Source organism: Microcaecilia unicolor, chromosome 1, assembly GCF_901765095.1.
Source record: "Microcaecilia unicolor chromosome 1, aMicUni1.1, whole genome shotgun sequence".
NCBI lineage: Eukaryota > Metazoa > Chordata > Amphibia > Gymnophiona > Siphonopidae > Microcaecilia > Microcaecilia unicolor.
In genome coordinates, this window is record NC_044031.1 from 357443430 (window position 1) to 357468763 (window position 25334).

The 25334-nt window shown below is 48.4% G+C and overlaps 1 protein-coding gene across 3 annotated transcripts in view; it reads right to left on the reverse strand.

The window, feature by feature from the left end:
- Window positions 1-25334, reverse strand: part of ICE1 (interactor of little elongation complex ELL subunit 1) — a 352896-nt gene that overhangs the window by 238916 nt on the left and 88646 nt on the right. For all 3 annotated transcript variants that reach the window (XM_030209647.1, XM_030209639.1, XM_030209656.1), the window contains exon 7: window positions 2-39. In XM_030209647.1, the coding sequence (XP_030065507.1) occupies window positions 2-39 (38 nt within the window). The remainder of the gene's footprint in view (window position 1; window positions 40-25334) is intronic.

Genomic DNA, 25334 nt, shown 5'->3' on the forward strand with positions numbered 1-25334 from the left:
CCTTCTAATTTCTTCAGTTTGGCTTCCAATTTTCTCTTCCTGTCAACACAGCATTTAATTAATATTAAGTTTTTAAATCATACATAGAACTTGCAGTACTCCCAGTTTCAACAAAAGCATGAAAGAACATTATATATAGATCCTATATAATAATTTGCACCTCCGTCTGGATGCCTGGGTTTGTAACATACTTCCCACTGCTCCGCCCTGGGGATGATGTCAGAGGGAAGGGAAGCCAGCACGAGCCACCGGAGGTCTCGCTCTCCGTCCCCTCAGAGTGCAACGACGACCTGGGAAGGGAAGCCAACACCAGCCGGCGGAGGACAGTATACAATCACCCCCCCCCCCCTCCGAGTTCCAACCAGCTCCCCTCCGAGTTCCATGCCCCCCTACCTCCCTCCCTCCTTCCACTCCCGTCCGAGTTCCACGCCACCCCCTCTCTCCTCTGAGTTCCACCGCCCCGCGCCTCCCTCCCTCTCTCTCTGTGCCCTCCGAGTGGAAGGGCTGCCCTTCCCCTTCGTAAGTGCCGGCTGTTATTTAAAACTTCTTACCTCCTGGTCCGCCGGCAACAGTGAAGTCGAGCAGGCACAGCGCTTCACACTGCCTTCGCTTCTCTTTCAGCTCTGTCTCTGGTCCCGCTCTTCCGCAAACAGGAAAATGAGGGCGTGACCAGAGGCATAGCTGAAACAGAAGCAAAGGCAGTGTGAAGCGCCGTGCCTGCTCGACTTCACTATTGCCGGTGGACCACGAGGAAAGAAGTTTTAAATAACAGCCGGCACTTACGAAGGGGAGGGGCAGCCGCACACGTCCTGTTTCCATTCGGAGGGCACAGAGAGAGAGGGAGGGAGGCGCGGGGGTGTGGAACTTGGATGACAGGGGGTGCATGGAACTCGGAGGGGGAGTCCTGGAACTGGAACGGTAGGGGGGGGTCCTGGATCTGGAACAGGAGGTGGGTAGGGGGTCCTGGAACTGGAAGGGGAGGGAGCTCCTGCAACTCAAAGGGGAGGGGGGGTTCCTGCAACTTGAAGGGGAGGAGGTTCTGGAACACGGAGGACAGGGAGGGAGGGAAGGAAGTAGGGGCATGGAACTCGGAGGGGAAGGGGCCTGGAACTCCGAGAAGAGGGACAGACATGCAAGGGTGTGGAACTCCAAAGACAGGGGTGCAGGGGGGAGGGGGAGGAGCGGCCAACGCAGGTCGGCCTGCAACTGACAGAGAGAGAGAGAGGGAGGGAGGCGCGGGCGTGTAAAGGAGGAGAGCGAGGGAGGCAGTGACCAGGGGGTGGGCCTTGAACTCGGAGGAGAGGGAAGCAGGGGGGCCTGGAACTCGGAGGACACAGACGGAGGCCTGCAACTCAGGCGACAGAGACTGAGGGAGGGAGAGCTGGAACTCCGAGGACAGGGAAGGGGGCCTGGAATTCACATGACAGGGAGGGAGGCAGGAGGCCAAGCTGCAACTGCAAGGAAAACCTTGCCAGCGCCCATTTCATTTCTATCAGAAACGGGCCTTTTTTATTAGTAATTTCTATAAAGCAGAGCCTATAAAGGACGCTCAATGAAAACAGCTCAGACATACAAGCAGATTATGCAATCTTTCAGAGCTTTCTGGAAAAGTATAAGCCTCTCGCAGCCCATGAGCTCTATTCTCGTGCTTTATAGTCCTCCACCCCCACCCCCAAGATCCCCTCAATTTATATATACCTTTGACTAACAAAGAAGAAATGCTTAGGGGAGATGAGTTTACATGATTGGGCAAACTCCAGAAAAGACTTCATGAGGAGGAGAGAACTATTTGCTGGCAAATTGCTTTTAAACCTGGGGAAAGGTAGGCTTAGAATAGGTAACAACAATGACTATTTTAAGTTACTCTGCTCATTTAGCACAGGCAGTTTAAAGAACAATATTTTTTAGCATTTGAAGTGTTACAGTTCCATATGGTGAAATTAGGCCTTACCTGCTAATTTTCTTTCCTCTAGACCCTCCAGACCGGTCAAGACGCTTGGGTTATGCTCGCCTACCAGCAGAGGGAGACTGAGAACAGTAAACTTGAAACTATGTACATATAACCTGTGCCTAGCCATCTATAGCCAGTATACGCTTAGCAAAGCAGAGAATAAAAAAACACAACTCTGAAACGAAAAAAAACCCTGTACCTGGAACACCAAAGGACAAATACCAACAGTGTGCTGAAAACAGACGAGACGTCCAGGCGTCCCGCTCTGTAAAGTCTTAGAGTCAAAGAATTCTCTCCGACCCCACAACACCTTAAAGGAATAGTCGTAGCAGAACACGGCTCAAAATACTGCTATTCATAGATACGGCTCAAAATACTGCTATGCATCGACACGGCTGCTAAATACTTCTGATAAAAGACCGGGCGGGCTCTTGACCGGTCTGGAGGGTCTAGAGGAAAGAAAATTAGCAGGTAAGGCCTAATTTCAACTTCCTCATCAACCCTCCAGACCGGTCAAGACGCTTGGGACGTACCAAAGCAGTATCCCAACTAAGGGCGGGACCCTCGTAAAGCAGAAGACAACACAGCCGAGCATCTTCTTTTGCCTGAACATCAAGTCTGTAATGCTTCACAAAGGAATGGATAGAGGACCACGCCGCAGCCCTGCAAATCTCTTGCGGCGGAATAAAACTACTTTCCGCCCAAGAAGCTGCTACTCCACGAGTAGAATGTGCCTTAAGTAAAGAGGGCACCGGCCGACGCTTCAACAAATAAGCCGAAGCAATAGTCTCCTTCAACCATCTAGCCAGAGTGGCCTTGGAGGCAGCTTCTCCTCTCTTGGGACCTCCAAACAAAACAAACAACCTGTCCGAGGATCGAAAATCTTGTGTTCTGCTCAAATAGGACCGCAACACGCGCCGCACATCCAACTTAGCTAAACGACGCTGCACGAAATCCCCGGCACGATCACCCAACACTGGCAACGAAATCACCTGATTGACATGAAAGGAAGACACCACCTTAGGAACAAAGGAAGGAACCGTGCGTAAAGTCACTTTTTCTTTGGCAAAAGACAGGAAAGGCTCTCTGCAAGACAAAGCCTGAAGTTCTGAAATCCTACGTGCCGAAGAAATAGCCACCAAAAAGACTGTCTTCAAAGTAAGATCCTTACACGTAATGGAAGGCAAAGGTTCAAACGGAGGCGCCACCAGAGCCTCCAAGACCAAATTTAAATCCCAAGGCGGAACCACCGGGCGGCAAGGCGGCCGAAGCAACTTCACTGCCTTCAAGAACCGCCCCACGTCCGGAGAAGCCGCCAAGGATACTCCCTGAACCTTACCTCTAAAACAAGACAAGGCTGCAACCTGCACCTTCAGAGAGGAGAGCGAAAGCCCTCTGTCCAAACCATCCTGAAGAAAATCCAACACCTCAACCGCTGACACGCGCAATGGGGCATAGCCCCGCTCTTGACACCAATTCTCGAAAATGCACCACACCCATATGCCAAGGAAGTAGACCTCTTACGAGACTGCAACATCGTAGCAATCACCCTGGCCGAGAAACCCTTATGTCTTAAACGGTGCCTTTCAAGAGCCAGGCCGTAAGCAAGAATGGAGAGGGGTCGGCCATCTCGATCGGCCCCTGCACCAATCTCACCCGAGGCCCCAGGGGAATCGGATCCTGCACCAGCAACCGCATCAGATCTCCGTACCACGGACGCCGGGGCCAATTGGGCGCTATCAGAACTACTAATCCCGCGTGACGACCGATCCGCTGAACCACTCGGCCCACCAGCGGCCACGGCGGGAACACGTAGAGCAACTGCTGAGTCGGCCACGGAAGGACCAACGCGTCGATGCCCTCGGCTCAAGGATCTCTTCGACGACTGAAAAACCGAGAGACCTGCGCATTGGCGGACGACGCCATGAGATCCAACACCGGCCGACCCCACTGAACCACTATCCGCTCGAACACGGAGGGGTGGAGAGCCCACTCTCCGGGATCCAACGTGTGCCTGCTTAGATAATCCGCGCTCACGTTGTCCACCCCTGCCACGTGTCCCGCCGACAGACTCTGCAGATGTGCCTCTGCCCACACCAGCAACTCTGCTGCCTCTAGTGCTAACCCGGGACTCTTTGTTCCTCCCTGTCGATTCACATACGCCACGGCTGTGGCATTGTCGGACAGAACCCTGACAGCCTTGCCGTCTAACACACACTGAAAGGACCGAAGAGCCAACCGAATTGCACGCGTCTCCAGACGATTGATGGACCAACACGCCTCCTCCACTGTCCAACGTCCCTGGGCCACCTGTCCCAGACAACGCGCCCCCCAGCCCGACAGACTCGCATCCGTGGTCATCACCACCCACTGAGGAGCGGCCAACGGCATGCCCTTCACTAGGTTCGGAGAATGGAGCCACCAGCTGAGACTGCGACGAACAACCTCCGACAGAGCGAGCCTCTCCTCCAGATCCTGAAACTGAGGGGACCAACGAGACAACAAAGCACCCTGCAGCTGCCTCATATGCGCCCTGGCCCAAGGAACTACCTCTATCGATGCGGCCATCAGACCCAACACCTGAAGATACTCCCGCGCCGACGGCACCCTCTGGACTCGGAAAAGACGGATCTGAGCCTACAGCTTGGACATGCGAGAGGAAGTCAAGAACACCCGGCCTCTCGTGTCGAACCGGACTCCCAGATACTCGAGAGACTGCGACGGCACTAGGTGACTCTTGCCCAGATTGACCACCCAGCCCAGAGATTGCAAAAAGGACACCACCCGACCGGTGACCTCCTCGCTCTCCGCCTTTGATTTGGCCCGAATCAACCAGTCGTCTAGGTACGGGTGCACCAAAATGCCCTGCAAGCGAAGAGCTGCTGCCACCACGACCATCACCTTGGAGAAGGTGCGAGGAGCGGTGGCCAGTCCAAAGGGAAGCGCGCAAAACTGAAAATGTCTCCCTAGCACCACAAAGCAAAGAAAACGCTGATGCGCCTCCAGGATGGGAATGTGCAAGTAAGCTTCCGTCAGATCTAGAGACGTCAGAAATTCCCCTTCCTGAACCGCTACAATGACTGAGCGTAACGTCTCCATCCGAAAGGAAGGAACCTTTAGGGCTGCATTGACCTTCTTGAGATCCAAAATGGGACGAAAAGCGTCCTCTTTTTTGGGTACCACGAAGTATATGGAATAACATCCCTTTCCTCTCTCTGCTGGAGGAACAGGGACTACAGCCCCTAAAGCTATCAGATGTGACAGAGTATCGCGGACCGCTCTCGCCTTGCGCCTTGAATGACAGGGAGACACTAGGAAGAAGTCGGACAGAGGCCTGTCGAATTCCAGCGCGTACCCGTCTCGGATTATATGCAGGACCCACTGGTCTGACGTGATCTGGACCCACCTCTGGTAAAACAAGCGTAAGCGAGCCCCCACGCGAACCAGAGACTGGGCCCCCAAACCATCATTGAGAAGGACGGGATGCACCGGACGCTCCCAAAGAGGAACCTCGCCCTCCACGACGGCCACCGCGAAAGGACTGAGTTCTCTGAAAGAAACGACCCCTAGTCCCACCAGAATACCTACCCGGCCGATACCGCTTTGCTTCCTGAAAACGACCGCGACCCGCGGATCCTCTAGAAGCCTTAGGGCGAAGTTCCGGAAGCCGAGGAACCTTAGCATCACTAAGACCTCTTACCAACTTATCCAACTCTTCACCAAACAGCAAAGAGCCTTTAAACGGGAGCGAACACAACTTGGCCTTGGACGCAGCATCCACCATCCAGCCTCGCAACCACAGGGCCCGACGAGCTGCCACCGCTAGAGACATGTTCTTCGCCGAGGCCCGCAACAAATCATACAGTGCATCCGCTAAAAAGGAGGAACCCAACTCCAACTTAGCCAGATCTTGAGTCAAAGAGGCTCTGTCCCCTGGCGGGCTATCTAAGAGCCGCTCCGCCCAGCGGAAACAAGCCCGCGCCACCAGACCTCCACAGACCGACGCCTGTAACGCCAGGGCTGACAAATCAAAACTGCGCTTCAGGAAAGTTTCCAATTTTCTGTCCTGAGGGTCTCGCAATGCAGCCCCCCCGTCCACCGGAATCGCCGTGGCCTTAGTCACTGCCGTAACCACAGCATCCACGGTCGGAGGCTTGAGCGAATCTCTATCTTCCTGCGGCAGGGGATAAAGCTTAGCCATGGCCCGAGCCACCTTACACGGCGCCTCCGGCGCCTGCCACTCCTGAGTAATCATTTCCCTCAGATCCGCATTCATAGGGAAAGAACAAGACACCCGTCTGATCCCCTTAACCAACGGATCCTGCTTTCCGGCCTCTAACGGAGCTGCCGCCGGATCAAATTTGAGGGTCGCAGCCACCTGATCAATGAGATCCGACAATTCATCTCGCTGAAAAATGCGCACCACCGAGGGATCCTCCCCAGGCAGTGCAAGCTCCTTATCATATCCAGCCAACGACCCCTCCTCCTCTTCTAGGAGGCTAAAGTCACCCTCCGAATCCGGAGGGGAAAAACCTTCAAAATCCTCAGACCACTCTACACGTGGTCTCTTCGCGCTAGCCCCCCCCCCCCCCCCCCGTTCCAAGACTGCCCCCTGCCTGCCAAGCCTGATATAAACTCTAAATGAAATCCGTGGGAAAACCGATCCTACCTGAGGCATCACCCCCTGAAGGCGCTGGAAATTGGCTGCCCGGCAGTCCTCTGACTCTCTCGGGCCCGTGCAGCGCCGAATCCAAAATGGCGGCGGTTCCCGCAAAAATCGGAACCGCCGCAGGGCCGCTATTCAAAGGCGCCGTAACCTCCGAGACGCTAGCCGCGGGAACCTCCGCCGCCAACACCGGCGGGACGGAGGATTGAGGCTTCAGTTCCCCACAAAACCGGCAACGCTCCCCACCGCGTCGATGCCCCGACATGCACATGACCGGCCCCGCAGCGGTTTCCCCGACATTATTGCAAGCCCAGCTGACCGCCAAACAAGTGCCCCAATTGTAAGTACCAAGAAACTCACCCGAGCAGGAAAATTCAGCGTCTTACTCACAGCTGAACAGCTCCGAGGCTCCGGAGTGCAGCTCCAATAGCTCTCAACAAAGTTTGGGCCTTTCTCGACTCTTTTTTTTTTTTTCAATAAAACTTTACTGCAGCCTTTAATTTGAGCCCTGCTGCTGCTAAAACCATCCGGCACTCAAGGCTACAGTATGACAAACTGCAGCCGAGGCACAAAGCTGCCCAAACGGAGAGCCAGCTCGGGGGAGGGACCCGGCCACCCGGGTGTGACACCCCAAAGGGGACAAAGACGAGCCCCAGCGGACCCGCAACCCCTAGCACACCAAAATCTTCCAGGTACAGGGATGAAAATCAGCACAGAACAAAAGAAAATAATAAAAATAAACACAACAACCTATCCAGACCGGGCAAGCTGCACAGGCTGCCTGTCTACCCTCTGCTGAGACTGAGAAAATACTGGCTATAGATGGCTAGGCACAGGTTATATGTACATAGTTTCAAGTTTACTGTTCTCAGTCTCCCTCTGCTGGTAGGCGAGCATAACCCAAGCGTCTTGACCGGTCTGGAGGGTTGATGAGGAAGCTTGCATTTAAAGGGACTATTTTACAGTTACCATATTATCAGTATAAGGCACATCTAACAGTCACAGGAAACCTTAGTTTAGAGTTTTAAACTAGAAACTGGAAGAAGGCTGACAATTGTTCACGTGAATGGATCAGAACAAGGTGCCTTTAACTGCTATCAACAAAACAGGGAAGACAGGGCTTACCAATACCTATAGCAAGGTTGCAATAAAGACCAAAGTAGGCCAGGTGTCTTTAAATAAAGAGCAGGCAGATTTTACAAATTGCAAATTATCACTGTCAACTACAGAGCAAGTTGTAAATAGGAATAACAAACACTGAAATGTCTGTATGCAAATTTCAGAAGTCTGAGAAATAAGATGGGAGAGTTAGATATAATAGGCACTTCTGAGATCTAGTGAAAGGAAGTTACCCAATGGGACACTTTCATACAAGTCTCACAGCTGTCGCACCGAGTTCCGCAAGAACACGCTCATGAAGAGCTGGTATGGCTGGATACGGTATCAATTTTTGGGGGGACCACAGGGACAAACAGAGGGGAAGCCCAGTTCCTAACGAGGACTGCCTTGAGTATCTCGTGGAGAGAAGCCATCACTGTCTCCTTAAGAGGGAAGGTGTAGTCCAGGACCTCGAGCATCTTGGCCCTGGGCTCATCTTCCACTTCTATGGGGAATGGGATGGCCTCAGCCATTTCCCGCACAAAAGAGGTGAAAGAGAGGATCTCAGGTGGAGACAGCCTCCTCTCAGAGGGGAAGGTTCAGAAGGTATCCCATAGGTCTCATTGGAGGAAAAGTACCTGGGATCCTCTTCTGATTCCCATGAGTGCTCCGCTTCGGTATCAGACAGCACTTCCCTCAGGGATGGCCTAAACCGGACCTGTCTCAACGTTGAGGACCCATGCCCTCAAGAACGGTGTCGAGGAGCCAGCTCCCTCCACCGATGTCAAAGGGGTACCGGGCCTGGGTGGCTGTCGACACCGGTGCCGCAAGCGGTGCAGGAGGCCACACCGCGGGGTGAGAGCCAGGCAGGGCAGCAACGGGAGGCATGGAAGGCGCAAGCACCCCTAATGCTGAGGCACATCGTGCAGAAGGCCGTCCAGAAGCTCAGGGAGCAAGACACGGATGCGCTCATCGAGGGCCATCGGTAAAGGCTGTGGAGCCGGGAGGAGCTCAGGATGCAGAACCACCAGGGCTGGTGCAGGAGCAGGATCTCGGCTGCTGGGCGATGGACACATCGGCACCTCCTGGATAAGGGGGAGTGGTCCTCCCGGCGTCAACACTTCTAGGGTGCTGAATCCTTCAGCACACCCGAGATCCCGGCACCGAGTGTTGATGGAGACCAGTGACGGTGTTTCTTGGCCTTCGCTCGATGCACGTCACCCATGCTCCTCAGTGCCAAGGATGACATTGAATCCTCATGTCGCCTTGGAGTCGAGTCCGACAATGGACGGTCACGTGGGCCAGCATAGCAGGAACGGTCACGTGGGCCAGCACAGCAGGAAGCCTCGAGACAGATTGAGACCCATTCGATGCCTCACTGCTCCCAGTGTTCTGGGGTCTCGCAGCAGCCATCCCTACCATGACTCCCAATGCCAGTGCCACACTCAACGCCAACACCTCCGACTTCGATGCAGATGTCGAAGAACCAGACAGGGCTCCAAAAATGTTTTCACGTTGAGCCTCCCAGGAAAAATGGGTCCTTTTCGTCATACGAAGACAAAGGACACAATTGAAAAGGCTATGGTCACAGACACGAATGAGTGTCCTTTCACAAGATGGTCCGGTTGCACCAGGTACAGCGCTTGAAGCCACTGGGAGTCTTTGATGACATAGAAGGAAAAATGGCTTTGACAAAATCAAAAGTTACGATGGTGCCTAAAAAGGGGATAAATAAGACACAAAAACAGGGAGACCCGTGGGACAGGCCTAAATACAGCCTACGTCAAAAAGTAAAGAAAATTTAGATGTGGAGCAATAATATAGAAATAAAAGGATTTTTTTTTTTTTAAACTATAGTGAAAACAAAGAGGGAGAAAAGAAAAATGAGCGGTATATAAAAAGATACAGAAAAGTCACTCAAAAAGCTCTACCAGAAGTGCGAGAGGAGCAAAGAAAAAAAACAGCTTCTCAAGCGGATGAAAAAGAACTGAGATGGCGCATTTGCAAGAGGACGGGAAAGCACTCACATATGCGCATTGGAGCGCTGCTCGCACTTCTTAAAGCTCTAGAAGTTTCTTTCTCTGGCAATCTTGCCGAACCAGGCATCGCTAGACCACGACAACCCACTTGTGAGAATAACAAGCCTGTTTGTCCTCAGAGAAAGCGAAGATAATTACCTGTAGCAGGTATTCTCCGAGGACAGCAGGCTGATTGTTCTCACATGTGGGTCGACGTCCGCGTCGGACCAGGAATTGGACAGCATTTTGCAAGAAAAATATAAAAAAGGTTTTGCCAGAGTCTTCTGGCGCACGTGCAACGAGCACCGCGCATGTCGTTCCCTCAGTTAAATCAAAAAGCATAAAAGAAGCAAATAACAACTCCAAAGGGGAGGTGGGCGGATTTGTGAGAACGATCAGCATGCAGACCTCGGAGAATACCTGCTACAAGTAAGTATCTTCGCTTTCTCCGAGGACAAGAAGGCTGCTTGTTCTCACATGTGGGGGTATCCCTAACAACTAGGCTCGCTCAAAACAATGAACATTGGTCAATTGGGCCTCACAACGGCGAGGACATAACATAGATTAACCTGAAACCATAAACAACTAAGTGAGAGTGCAGCCTGGAACAGAACAAAAATGGGTATAGGGGGGTGGAGTTGGATTCTAAACCCCGAACAGATTTTGCAGCACCAACTGCCCAAACCGACTGTCGCGTCAGGTATCCTGCTGAAGGCAGTAGTGAGATGTGAATGTGTGGACTGATGACCACGTTGCAGCCTTGCAAATCTCTTCAAAGGAGGCTGACTCAGTGAGCCACTGATGCAGCAATGGCTCTAACATTATGAGCCGTGACATGGCCCTCTAGAGTCAGCCCAACTTGGGCATAAGTGAAGGAAATGCAATCTGCTAGCCAATTTAAGATTGTGCATTTTCCAATGGCGACTCCCCTCCTGTTGGGATCAAAAGAAACAAACAACTGGGCGGACTGTCTAAAGGGCTTTGTCCGCTCCATGTAAAAGGCCAATGCTCTCTTGCAGTTCAAGGTGTGCAAGCTGCTCTCGCCAGGGTGGGCATGAGGTCGGGGAAAAAATGTTGGCAAGACAATTGACTGGTTCAGATGGAACTCCGACACCACCTTCGGCAGGAACTTAGGGAGTGTGCGGAGGACTACTCTGTTGTGATGAAATTTGATATAAGGTACTTGTACTACCAAGGCCTGAAGCTCACTGACCCTACGAGCTGAAGTAACAGCCACCAAGAAAATGAACTTCCAGGTCAAGTACTTCAGATGGCAGGAATTCAGTGGTTCAAAAGGAGCTTTCATCAGCTGAGTGAGAACAACGTTGAGATCCCATGACACTGGTGGAAGTGTGAATAGGGGCTTTGACAAAAGCAAACCTCTCATGAAGCAAACAACTAAAGGCTGTCCAGAGATAGGCTTACCCTCTACACGGCGATGATAGGCACTAATCGCACTAAGATGAACCCTTACTGAGTTGGTTTTGAGGCCAGACTCTGATAAGTGTAGAAGGTATTCTAGCAGGGTCTGTTTAGGACACGAAAGAGGATCTAGGGCCTTGCTGTCACACCAGACAGCAAACTTCCTCCATTTGAAAGAGTAACACCTCTTTGTGGAATCTTTTCTGGAAGCAAGCAAGACTCGGGAGACACCCTCTGAAAGACCCAAGGAGGCAAATTCTAAGCTCTCAACATCCAGGCCATGAGAGCCAGAGACTGGAGGATGGGATGTAGAAGCGACCCCTCGTTCTGGGTGATGAGGGTTGGAAAACATTCCAATCTCCACGGTTCCTCGGAGGACAACTCCAGAACAAGCGGGAACCAAATCTGACGCAGCCAGAACGGTGCAATCAGGATCATGGTTCCGCAGTCTTGCTTGAGTTTTAGCAAAGTCTTCCCTACTAGAGGTATAGGAGGATACGCATAAAGAAGACCTGTCCCCCAATGCAGGAGAAAGGCATCTGACGCTAGTCTGTCATGGGCTAAAGCCTGGAACAGAACTGAGGGACCTTGTGATTTATCTGAGTGGCAAAAAGATCCACCGAGGGGTGCCCCACGCTCACAAGATCTTGCGGACTATGCCCATGTTCAGTGACCACTCATGAGGTTGCATTATCCTGCTCAACCTGTCGGCCAGACTGTTGTTTACACCTGCCAGATAAGTGGCTTGGAGAAACATTCCGTGACGGCGAGCCCAAAGCCACATCTGGACGGCTTCCTGACATAGAGAGCGAGATCCGGTGCCCTCCTGCTTGTTGGTGTAATACATGGCAACCTGATTGTCTGTCTGAATTAAAATGATTTGGTTGGGCAGCCGATCTCTGAATGCCTTTAGAGCGTTCCAGATTGCTCTTCTTAATTCCAGAAGGTTGATCTGCAGACCTTTTTCCTGAAAGGACCAGGATCCCTGAGTGTGCAGCCAATCTACATGAGCTCCCCACTCTAGGAGAGATGCATCCGTTGTCAGCACTTTTCGTGGCTGAGGAACTTGGAATGCTCGCCCCAAAGTCAAATTGGATCGAATCGCCCACCACTGAAGAGAATTCCGAAAGTCGGTGGACAGCTGGATTACATCCTCTAGATTCCCCGCAGCTTGAAACCACTGGGAAGCTAGGGTCCATTAAGATGAACTCATATGTAGAGGTGCCATGGGCTTTACATGAACTATAGAGGCCATGTGCCCCAGAAGTCTCAACATCTGCCGAGCCGTGACCTGCTGAGACGTTCGAACCATGGACACCAGGGACAGAAGGTTGTCCACCCTTGACTCGGGGAGATAAGCTCGAACTGTCTGAGTGTTCAGCAGAGCTCCAATGAATTCCAATTTTTTGACTGGGGTGAGATGGGATAATTTATGATGAACCCCAGTAGCTTCAGCACCTGAATAGTCACTCGCATGGACTCCACAGCACCTTCCTTCGAGGTGCTCTTCACCAGCCAATCATCAAGATAAGGAAACACATGCACTCCCAGTCTGCGTAGAGATGCTGCGACTACAGTCAGGCATTTTGTAAACACTTAGCCTTAAGATGCTAGGCCAAAAGGCAGTACATGGTATTGAAAGTGCTGTGTTCTAAGCCGAAAACGAAGATACTTCCCGTGAGCTGGAAGTATCGCGATGTGTGTATAAGCATCCTTTAAGTCCAGAAAGCATAGCCAATCATTTTCCTGAATCATGGAAAGAAGGGTGCCCAGGGAAACCATCCTGAACTTTTCTTGGATAAGAAATTTGTTCAGGGCCCTTAGGTCTAGGATGGGACGCATCCCCCCTGTTTTCTTTTGCACAAGGAAGTACCTGGAATAGAATCCCAGCCCTTCTTCCCCTGGTGGAACGGGTTTGACCGCTAGGACCTGTAGAAGGGCAAAAAGCTACTCTGCAACTACCTGCTTGTGCTGGGAGCTGTAAGAATCAGCTCCCGGTGGGCAACTTGGAGGCTTGGAGTCCAGATTAAGGGTGTATCATAACCGGACAATTTGAAGAACCCACCGGTCAAAGGTTATAAAAGGCCACCTGTGGTGAAAAACTATTAACCTCCGTCCAACCAGCAAGTGGTCCGGTACGGACACGTTTACTGAGGCTATGCTGAACTGGAGCCAGTCAAAAGCCCGTCCCTTGCTTTTGCTGGGGAGCCGCAGTGGCCTTACGCGCACTCTGTTGACGAGAACTAGCGTGCTGGGACTGAGCCTGGGCAGGCTGTCGAGAAGCAGGAGTGTACCTACGCTTGGCATAGGAATAGGGAGCACTCCTCTTCCCTCTAAAAAACCTCCTGGATGAGGAGGTAGTAGCAGAAGACTGCCAGTGGGAGAGAGAATCCATAGCATCATTATGCTTCTTGATCTGGTCAATAAGATCCTCTACTTTCTCACCAAAAAGGTTATCCCCCCAGCAAGGAACATCCGCCATCCGCTGCTGGACTGAATGATCTAGGTCAGAGCCATGAGAGTCTGCACATCACGGAGGAGTTTCAAGATGGCGCTGTGACCAGACGCACCCGGGTTTGCTCCTGACGAGGCTCTGAGTTTTTTTGAATCATTCGCGTCCCCGGACCTGTCCGACGCGATGGGAAAGCGGAGGGGAAAGGTGAAGGAATTCCCCTCAACTCCTGGAGCCTTTCCAGCGATGAAACAAACAACTTTACAGTTTCCGACGAAACAACCAGGACCTCTAAGTTCTTCATCTCCTTCTGCAACTCTCGACGCTTTGACGTCGATAGAGAGCGGAGACGGGGCTTCTCTGAGCCCTGTGGAACGTACGGCACCACGCCAGCCGGGGAGCGAGATTTTCACAGCAGCCCAAGCAGCAACGGACACCGGAGTAGTGCAACCAGCGCTGCTTGAGGGGAGGTCTTCTACGAATTTGAACGGGACTCAGGAACACTTTTCTACGACCTCGCAGGCCTCAAAGGTATTACCCCAAGAAATTGTTTCCAAGCTATCCCGCCGCGAGATCTTATCTCGCTCCCCTCCATTGGCAAGTGGTATAATTAAACCTGCCGTTGTGACATTAGAGTCACTGTGGGACATGGTCTACAGCACTCATTCTTCCATGCAGGCCATGATTCATGAAAATGCTAACGATATCAAAGTTATTTCTCAAGCCATTCTGATCCAGGCACAAGAGACTGCACAACAGTCCTCTAAGATAGGAAATTTGGATTCTAAGATACAAGAAATGGGGACTTTGGAAGCAGCCTTAGTTAAAGATAATAATTTCCTTAATAAACGCTTGGAATACCTGGAAAACCAGGTTAGAAGACTTAATCTAAGGTTCCTCAATTTCCCCAAGTTTCCACTAATTTCTTCTGTGGACATGGTTAAAAAATATATGAGTGAGATTCTGGGGATGGATAAGGAATCATTACCTCCTATCACACGTGCTCAATACATCTGGAGCCTTAAGGGGAGGGATGGAGAGCCCCTCTTACCGGTAGTGGGAGAAGTTATGAACCTTACCTCTTTCCTGGAAAACTCATTGGAACTTATTACCCAGAGGAAAACTATGCTGGTCACCTTTGTTTTGGAGCCAGACCGGAATGCTGTTTTAAGACTTTCATTAAGACACTTAGATAAACTGTTTATGGGCTCAAAAGTTAGAGTTTTTCCTGATCTCTCTAGGCAGACGCAGGTAAGGCGCAGGGCTTTTTTAGCCCTGCGCCCCAGAGCCGAGGCCGTGGGAGCAAATTTTGTATTGCGTTTTCCTTGTATTTGTAACATAGTGCTGGAGGGTAAACAATATCAATTCATGGACTCTAAACAGCTTATTGATTTTCTAGATGCAAGAATGGAAGTGAATGTTGTATGTCCTCCCTGAACAGCAGGCTGGAGGTTGACCTAAGAGGTGGCAGATGCAAGTTTTCTTTTATTTCCTGATAGGTTTTCTAAATCTTGGAATCATATTTCTTTTTTGGTGGACGAAGTTGATATTTGTCTTATTTTCCTTGATTTACTGATTATGTAAATGTAATATGTATTTCATTGTCTCAATGTGTTTGAGATTATATAATAAAAAAATTTGTTAAAATAAAAAAAAAAAAAAAAAAAAAAAAGAGTCTGCACATCACTATACCTTGGGCAGCGATCCTGGATGCTACATACATCAAAAGTGTCGAACGTACCCCTGGCCAGGAATTTTCGACACGCCTTCTGCTGCCTGACCACCTGGCGAAAAGACTCGGCTTGCTCCGAAGGGAGTGCATCAACCAAGCTAGACAGTTGCCTTATCGAGTCCTGCAAGTGAACGCTCGTGAAGAGAGCTGGTAAGTCTGGATCTTGGCAGCGAGCATAGCGGCCTGATACGTCTTCCTCCCAAAAGAGTCCAAGGTTCTAGATTCTCTGCCTGGTGGCGCCGAGGCATAGTCTCTAGTACTCTTGGTTCTTTTGAGGGCGGAGTCCACCACCATGTAATTGTGAGGTAGCTGAGACCTCATCAAACCAGGTTCACCATGGATCCGATATTGGGATTCAGTTTTTTTCACGATCACCGGATTAGACAGAGGGAACGACCAGTTTCGTATAAGGACTTCCTTCAGTACATTATGCAAAGGAGCCGTTGCAGCCTCTCCAGGCGGAGAGGATAATCTAGGACCTCAAGCATCTCAGCACTGGGCTCATCCTCAACCTCCATAGGGAAGGGAATAGCCGCAGCCATTTCCCGGACAAAGGAGGTAAAGGATAGACTCTCTGGCGGAAGTCTCCTTTCTGGTGGAGGGGAAGGTTCCGAGGGAATCCCATAGGATTCGTCAGAAGAAAAGTACCTGGGATCTTCCTCTTCCTCCCATGAACGCTCATCTTCAGTATCGGACAAGACATCCCTAACCAGTCCGAAACTGAGCCTGCCTCGACACCAAGGAGCAACGTCCTAGATGGCGGTGCTGAGAAGTCGACGCCTGCCTGGACTGCGGTGAAGCTTCCTCCACCGACATCGAAGGGGAGTCGACATGGGTGGCAGGCGGCACCGAGGTCGGGGACCTCACCACAGGGGAAGGGCCAGATGCCACTGCAGATGGTACGGAAGACGCAAGCACCCCCGACACTGAAGCAGATTTGCACAGCAATCCGTCCAATAGCTCTGGAAGCAGAGCCCTGATGCGCTTGTCGAGAGCCACCGTCAGACAAGGCTGCATGGTCGGCAAAGGAGCCAGTGGCAGAATCTGTTGCGGCACGGGAGCAGGTACCTGGCTGCCAGAAGAGCGATGAATTAGCACTTCCTGAAAAGAGTGGAAGTGATCCTCTTGGCGCCGACGCTTCCCGGGTGCCAATTCCTTCGACGCCCCGGAGATCCCGGCACTGTGTGTCAAAGAAGAACAATGACGGTGCTTCTTCGCCTTCGCTCGTCGAGACTCCTCGGTACCGATGAAGAGGACGTGGAATCCTCACGCCTCCTCAGGGCCGGGTCCAACGAAGGTCGGTCCCGGGGAGCCTGCATAACAGGAGGCCTCGAGGAAGTTGGAGACCCACTCGATGCCTCACTGCTCCCAGCGCGAATTGGTCCTTCAGCGGCCATTACCTCTGCTCCAGACGTCGATGCGTCCCTCAATGTCGATGCCGCCGACCCCGGTACCGATGTCGAAGGACCGGACCGAACCCCAAAAAGCTTTTCTCGTTGGGCTTCTCAAGACGCTTGGGTCCGCTTCTTCATACAAAGACACAGACTGCAAGCGGCTGGGCTATGGTTGGGCACAAGGCACTAGTTACACCAGGCATGCGTATCGGTACCTGAGATGGTCCGGTTGCACCGAGCACAACGTTTGAAGCCACTGGATGTCTTCGATGAAACGGAAAGAAAAATGGCTTCGGCGAAATCAAAAGACGCGATTGTGCCTGATAAAAGAAAAAGGGCACAAAAATAAGGGAATAACCCGGCCGCGCGGCCTAAAAGCCGGCCACGACGAAAAGCAAAGGAAACTTGAAAGGGGACAAAACTAAAAGTACACTACAGTAACTTTTTTTTTTTTAAACAATAATAATAAAATAAAGAAAAAATTGGGAGAAAAAAACCCAAAAACTCAAAGACTCTTTCCTGGGCCTGAGAGGAGCACAGAAAAAAACTACCGCTCCTCAATGTGGAGAAAGAAAAACTGAGGGAACGCGCTCACGCGATGGGCTGGAAATCAGCCCGCGCACGCGCAGTGTGCACTACACGCGTGCCAGAAGACTCTGGCAAAACTTTTTTATATTTTGCTTGCAGAACGCCGTCCGATTCCTGGCCGACGCGGACGTCGACCCGCATGTGAGAACAAGAAGCCTGCTTGTCCTCGGAGAAAGAGACATACACAGAAGGGAAAAAGAGGAGGGAAGAGCTACAAATTTAACAAAAAAGAAAGAGGTAGGGGGGAGCATAAGAGGAGAGGAAACTGAGTAATTATGTTCCAAAAACTGCTTGGTGGGCAAGTTGTAATATCAAGAAACAAACAATGAAATCAACCCTGGGAAGCAGCTGGAAAAGCTTAATGATTTATAAAATAGACAAGTTAATAATACAAGTTAAGGGTTTGTAAGGCAAAGGACAGGGACTGAGATTCTTTTCTAGCATATTCAAAGCAATAATGTCTGCTTCTTCAATTTAAGTGGAATATGCTTTTTAGTAAATTTTGTCATAGCTTGAGAATTTGGATTTAGCGATCACAAGATAAGGGGAGGGTAAGCTGGGGAGAAGAGGAGGGAAGGATAAATTAGCGTGAGTGAAGGGTGACTGAACATCTTATAAAGGGAAAGGGAAATGGGACTTGAAATAGTATTTCACCTCTGGTCTATACTGTCTTATTAGGATAAAGCTATTGGTGATCAATATTTTTGCTCTAAATTTTTGCTTTGGCATACGTGTTCGTCTTTGTATGGTTGAACTAACATCCTGCAATGTAGGCAGAAAACAATGGCAACTTTAGAACACTTTGTTGCCCAAACGGTCCAAAAGCCTGGAAAGCTCTGCATTTTCTTGCTTTCCTCATGGCTGAAAACTACAGGTGAGGAGTGCAAAAGTTATATTTTGCTGAAACTAGGTTAACTGGATCTTATTTCACTTCCATCTTCTCAGAAAACAGCCTGAAGTTTAAAATGGAGACTGCCACAAATGAAGCTGTTGCTCTTGTAGGAGGTTATGAACTGGTAAAAGTAATATAGTATTTATATTCCATCAACTTCCAACTAGGTTCAAAGCAGATTACACATACAAAATATGAATGCATTAATTGCCCAATTGAAATAATTAACATACATTTTTTCTAAACATCTCATGTTTTATTCTGTAAATTTAGAGACTGAAGTTCTCAATTCAATAAGCAGAGAATTCCAGAACTGAACAGACTTATTAACACGGAAAATATGATAAAATGTTCTTATAAAGCAGAGGGGAAGTGTACATTACACTTCCTCTCTATTCAAAACAAAGGAGAAACGTAATGGAGAAGAAACAGCTGCACAGAGAGTGTGAATTCCAGTTGGAAAAGCAAATAATGTAACTAAGTACCCTGGAAAGGAACCAGCAAACATTTTAAAAACAAAAGACCCAGATTTAAAAAGTGCCCAGGCTCGGAAAGGCAATCAATCTAAGCAATGTAATGAGGGGGTAGCTCTATCAAATTTCTTTAAAAGAAATATCAGCTTTGCTGCAACATTATGTAAAGTCTGCAGTTTTTGTTGAAATCTGGTAGACATGGGTAAATAAAGACTATTACAATAATGAAAATAAGATAAAGCACATGCTTCAACTAAAACGGCTTAGTGATCTTGAAAAAACAATGGACGAATACGACAAAGTCGTCCAAGTTTCAGAAAGACAGTTTTCACATTATACACTTACGGTTTTAATGAAAGTGTGGTATCTAAGATTACACATAATATCTCAGAAGTATGTTCTACCTTTAATATCAGTTTCAGAAATCCGTTGGTCTTGAATTGGTTTGGTTTTGTCTTAGTGGAGGAGTGGCCTAGTGGTTAGAGTACCAGTCTTGCAATCGAGAGGTGGCCGGTTCAAATCCCACTGCTGCTCCTTGTGAGCTTGGGCAAGTCACTTAACCCTCCATTGCCTCAGGTATAAACTTAGATTGTAAGCCCTCCTGGGACAGAGAAATATACATATCCAGTGTACCTGAATGTAACTCACCTTGAGCTACTACTGAAAAAGGTGTGAGCAAAAATCTAAATAAATAAATAATTAGATAGTCTTGACTTGGTTTGGTTTTGTCCCTATTTAATTTGAAATCATGAGCCTTGCTTTTACTTTCAATTAAGGAGATACATCCAGATATATTAGTTACAGTAGTGTTCCAATCCTTATCTACACTTAATAAAAGCAGCATGGCGTCCATATATGAACAGAATTTTGCCCCGAACAAAGTAAGCTCTGACTCAAAAGAATCGGTATAGCTACAGTGGCTTTTGAGCTTCTATGAATTTTAGTAGCACAAAAATATCTGAACATGGTTGTGCTACCTGCAGTTAATAGGAAAGGAACCTCTTTGCCATGTGCTGAACAAATCTCAGGTAAGATGTGCCTTCACACAGAGATCCATTTTGTACTGTAGGAGATGGAACAGAAATCAGTCTTTACAGTACTTCACTAATTCTAAGGAGGATTCTGGACAAAAATGTCCGAGTGTGGTGAGCAAGGGGTTAATGAAAGGCCTCTACAAAGCTCATAATATAGAGAGAAGAGACAGATTAATCGGATCTTGGGATAAGCGAGTGTTTCTGCACAGGAGCGTTTATCCATTACAGGTGGAGTGGGGTTGATGATAATAAACAGATAAGGCCTCATAGTAATCTTTGAGAAATCTGTTGAATATCTTTCAAGGAATAAAGCTTCTCTGGAAGAGATAACAACACTGATGGAGAAGACTCAACTACTGTTACCAAGATGGAGTTGATGTCATCTGAGATTATGCCACCGAGCACTGTGGCTCAAATGAAGAGAGAACACCTGCGTAACATAGTAGATGACGGCAGAAAAAGACCTGCACGGTCCATCCAGTCTGCCCAAGAAATGTGCCACTTTTTTTTGTATACCTTACCTTGATTTGTACCTGTCTTTTTCAGGGCACAGATCATACAAGTCTGCCCAGCACTATCCCCGCCTCCCACCATCGGCTCTGGCACAGACCGTATAAGTCTGCCCAGCACTATCCCCACCTCCCACTACCGGCTCTGTTATCCAATCTTGGCTAAGCTCCTGAGGATGCATTTCTTCTGAACAGGATTCCTTTATGTTTATCCCACGCATGTTTGAATTCCGTTACCGGTTTTCATCACCACCACCTCCTGCGGGAGGGCATTCCAAGTATCCCCCTTCAATCTCATTTCATGTCCTCTCTTTCTACCGCCTTCGTATCTCCAGAAAAGGTTCGTATGCAGATTAATACCTTTCAAATATTCGAACGTCTGTATCATATCACCCATTTCTCCTTTCCTCCAAGGTATACATGTTCAGGTCAGCAAGTCTCTCCTCATACGTCTTGTAACGCAAATCCCATACCATTCTCGTAGCTTTTCTTTGCACCGCTTCGATTCTTTTTACATCCTTAGCAAGATACGGCCTCCAAAACTGAACACAATACTCCAGATGGGGCCTCACCAACGACTTATACAGGGGCATCAACACTCCCTTTCTTCTGCTTGTCACACCTGTCTCTATACAGCCCAACAACCTTCTAGATACAGCCACTGCCTTGTCACACTGTTTCGTCGCCTTCAAATCCTCAGATACTATCACCCCAAGATCCCTCTCCCCATCCGTACCTATCAGACTCTCGCCGCCTAACACATACGTCTCCCTTGGATTTCTATTCCCTAAGTGCATCACTTTGCATTTCTTGGCATTGAATTTTAATTGCCAAACCTTAGACCATTCTTCTAGCTTCTTCAGATCCTTTTCCATGTTTTCCACTCCTTCCAGGGTGTCCACTCTGTTACAGATCTTAGTATCATCCGCAAATAGGCAAACTTTACTTTCTAACCCTTCGGCAAGGTCACTCACAAATATATTGAACAGAATCGGCCCCAGCACCGATCCTTGAGGCACTCCACTACTCACCTTTCCCTCCACTGAGCGAACTTCATTCACCACCACCCTCTGGCGTCTGTCCGTCAACCAGTTCCTAATCCAGTTCACCACTTCGGGTCCTATCTTCAGCCCATCCAGTTTATTTAAAAGCCTTCTGTGGGGAACCGTGTCAAAAGCTTTGCTGAAATCTAGGTAGATTACGTCTATATCACATCCCTGATTTAATTCTCCTGTCACCCAGTCAAAGAATTCAATGAGATTCGTTTGGCACGATTTCCCTTTGGTAAAACCATGTTGTCTCGGATCTTGTAACTTATTGGCTTCCAGGAAATTCACTATCCTTTCCTTCAGCATCGCTTCCATTACTTTTCCAATAACCGAAGTGAGGCTTACCGGCCTGTAGTTTCCAGCTTCTTCCTTATCACCACTTTTGTGAAAAGGGACTACCTCCGCCGTTCTCCAATCCCTCGGAACCTCTCCCGTCTCCAAGGATTTATTAAACAAATCTTTAAGAGGACCCGCCAGAACCTCTCTGAGCTCCCTCAATATCCTGGGGTGGATCCCGTCCGGTCCCATGGCTTTGTCCACCTTTAGCTTTTCAAGTTGTTCATATACACTCTCTTCTGTAAATGATGCTGTATCTGCTCCATTTTCAATTGTACTTTTTCCAGTACATCGCGGTCCTGCTCCAGGATTTTCTTTTGTGAAAACAGAACAAAAGTATCTATTTAGCAAATTTGCTTTTTCTTCATCACTATCTACATAGCGGTTCGCAGTATCTTTTAGTCTCACAATTCCCTTTTTAGTCATTCTCCTTTCACTAATATACCTGAAGAAACTTTTGTCACCCCTCCTTACATGTCTAGCCATTTGTTCTTCCGCTTGCGCCAGACGTATCTCTCTCTTTGCTTCTTTCAGTTTCATCCGGTATTCCTCCCCGTGTTCCTGTTCATGAGTTTTTGTGTATTTCTGGAACGCCAACTCTTTAGCCTTTATTTTCTCAGCCACTTGTTTGGAGAACCATATCGGTTTCCTTTTTCTCTTGCTTTTATTTACTTTCCTTACATAAAGGTTTGTGGCCTTATTTATAGCTTCTTTCAGCCTTGACCACTGTCCTTCCACTTCTTGTACTTCCTCCCAGCCCATCATCTCCTTCCTCAGGTATTCCCCCATTTTACTAAAGTCAGCGTATGAGTCGAGTCTTGCACTGATGCAGTCTGCTCACAGTGTGTGCTGGCATATCTCCACTAAGATGACTGAGGAAAGCTGTGCCAGCAGTAAACAAATCTGATCAGTGCTACTGCCCTGACAAAGTCTCTTTAATAGAACAGATAGTGCAGGATACTGTAAACATAGATCCATGCTTAGGCAAATCTCCTTTAAGGATGTCCAAGCCGCTTTATCCGCATTCTTCCACCACATTTGAACGTACCTTATAGGCTGTCTTCACCTCATGCCTGTGTGAGCATTCAGAAAACGGCACTGGGCCTTGAAATCTCCAATTAAGATGACCCATGGCACTGCTCCTTTGTGACTGAACTCAGTATCACAACACAGGGAGCTGAATGGTATTTCTGCCAAAGAGAATCTGATAAAAAGTACAGTGTTAGCTAATCTCTGTGCAGATTATTAATTTTTTTCCATCTTTGTAGACAAGCAGAAGCCTCTTCTCCACTTCATAGTGGCTTTGGTGCTGAATCAAGCAGTCTTTTCAGGGTCGTGAAGACATCTGTCTACAGTGCTTGCAACTACCCCGATTGTGGACCAAGTCCACAGAGAACAGACATCTAAGTGGGTCTCCAGATCTTTCTTCCGCACTGCTGACATGGACAGAACCCCAATTTGATCTGGCATATTTTGACTAAACATTAATCGAAAAGTTCAAATAAAAATGAAAACTGAAAACAATTATGACTTATTTGATAATTGTTATTCCTTAAGTCCTGCCAGACTAGTAGGCTTCACCCTCTTCTAAGCAGGCAGAGACACAGTAAATCTGCTTATCTTCCCTAGTACTTGCTAGTGCAGTCAGGAAGCCAATCAATAAGCTACTGTCACAGCTTCTTCCTCTATTAATTCAAAACTTAATACTTAAAAAGAGTGATAGGAAAAAGAAGCAGTGGCAACTGTATAGTGATCAGCCTCCCAGCTGCAGATTTGCTGTGCCACTACCTGCCTGGAGAAAGGCAAATTCCATTTGTCTTTATCAATCTGCTGCATGCAAAAACACAATAGAACTTTTAGAAGTTGTTTTTTTTCTCATATATGACAAAAGACAATGTTGGAAAATACACTGGAGAACATTAGGCCCAATATTCAGCCAGCGGCACTCAGCATTTTGCTGACCACATTGGCATTATACCTAGAAATTCAATGCCAGACCATGTCCAGGCTTCAGAATTGAATTTCCAGGTTTCAGGAGCTGGTTAGGTGCAATATTCAGCACTCAGCTGGTTATAGGGCAACACAAAGATAGGACTGACTTATTTGGTCCAATATATGCTGTGGCAATCCACTGGGTTAATGTAACATCAGGGAACGCTAGGGAGGTAAACGTCCTTGATGAAAAAAAGGACAGCTTTATGGAGCAGCTGGTACAGGAGCCGACGAGAGAAGGAAACATTCTAGACTTAGTCATTTGTGGAACGTACGATCTGGTACAGGAGGTATCGGTCCAGGGGCCGCTTGACAACAGTGATTATAACCTGATGGCCTTTAAAATCTGCTTTCAAAAAGGTAAGCATAGGAAGTCAAATATGTCAGCGTTTAACTTTTAAAAAGGAAGCTTTGACAAAATGAGAACGGTAAAAAAAAAAAAAAATTAGAGGAGCGACTGAGAGGGTAAGAAACCTACAACAGGCATGGATGCTGTTCAAAAACACCGTCTTGGAGGACCAGGCCAAACATATGCCACGTTATCAGAAAAGGAGGATGGAAAACCAAACGACAGCCAGTGTGGTTAAAAAGTGAGGTAAAGGAGGCTATTGGAGCTAAAAAGGAATCCTTCAGAAAATGGAAGAAGGAACCGAATGAAGAAAATAAGAAGTGGCATAAGGAATGTCAAGTGAGATGCAAAGCGCTGATAAGAAAGGCAAAGAGGGATTTTGAAAGAAAGAGTTAGAGGCGAAAACTGATAGTAAAAATTTTTTTAGATACATTAAAAGCAGGAAACCGGCAAAAGAATCAGTTGGCCCGCTGGATGACCGGGGTGTAAAAGGGGCAATCAAGGAAGACAAAGAAATAGCAGAAAAACTATTTGAGTTCTTTGCTTCAGTCTTCACCGAGGAAGATTTGGCTGGGATACAGGAGCCGGACAGGGTATTCGAAGCTGAAGAGTCGGAAAAACTTGATGAAACATCTGTAGCCTGGAAGACGTAATGGAGCAGTTCTGCAAACTGAAGAGTAGCAAATCTCCTGGACAGGATGGTATTCACCCTAGGGTACTGATAGAACTAAAAAATGAGCTGGCAGAGCTACTGTTATTGATTTGTAATTTATCCTTCAAATCGAGTGTGGTACCGGAAGATTGGAGGGTGGCCAATGTAACGCCGAAATTTAAAAAAGGTTCCAGAGGAGACCCGGGAAATTATTGACTGGTGAGTCTGACATCAGGACATAAGTAATGCCATACTGGGAAAAGACCAAAGGTCCATCGAGCCCAGCATCCTGTCCCCGACAGCAGCCAATCCAGGTCAAGGGCACCTGGCAAGCTACCCAAATGTACAAACATTTTATACGTTATTCCCGAAATTGTGGATTTTTCCCAAGTCCATTTAGTAGCGGTCTATGGACCGTCCAACCCCTTTTTAAACTCTGCCACGCTAACCGCCTTCACTACGTTCTCCGGCAACGAATTCCATAGTTTAATTACGCGTTGGGAGAAGAAAAAGTTTCTCCTATTTGTTTTAAATTTACTACACTGTAGTTTCATCGCATGCCCCCCAGTCCTAGTATTTTTGGAAAACGTGAACAGACGGGCAAAATGGTAGAGACTATTATCAAGAACAAAATTACAGAGCACGTTCAAAAGCATGGACTAATGGGACAAAGTCAACATGGATTTAGTGAAGGAAAGTCTTGCCTCACCAATCTGCTGCATTTCTT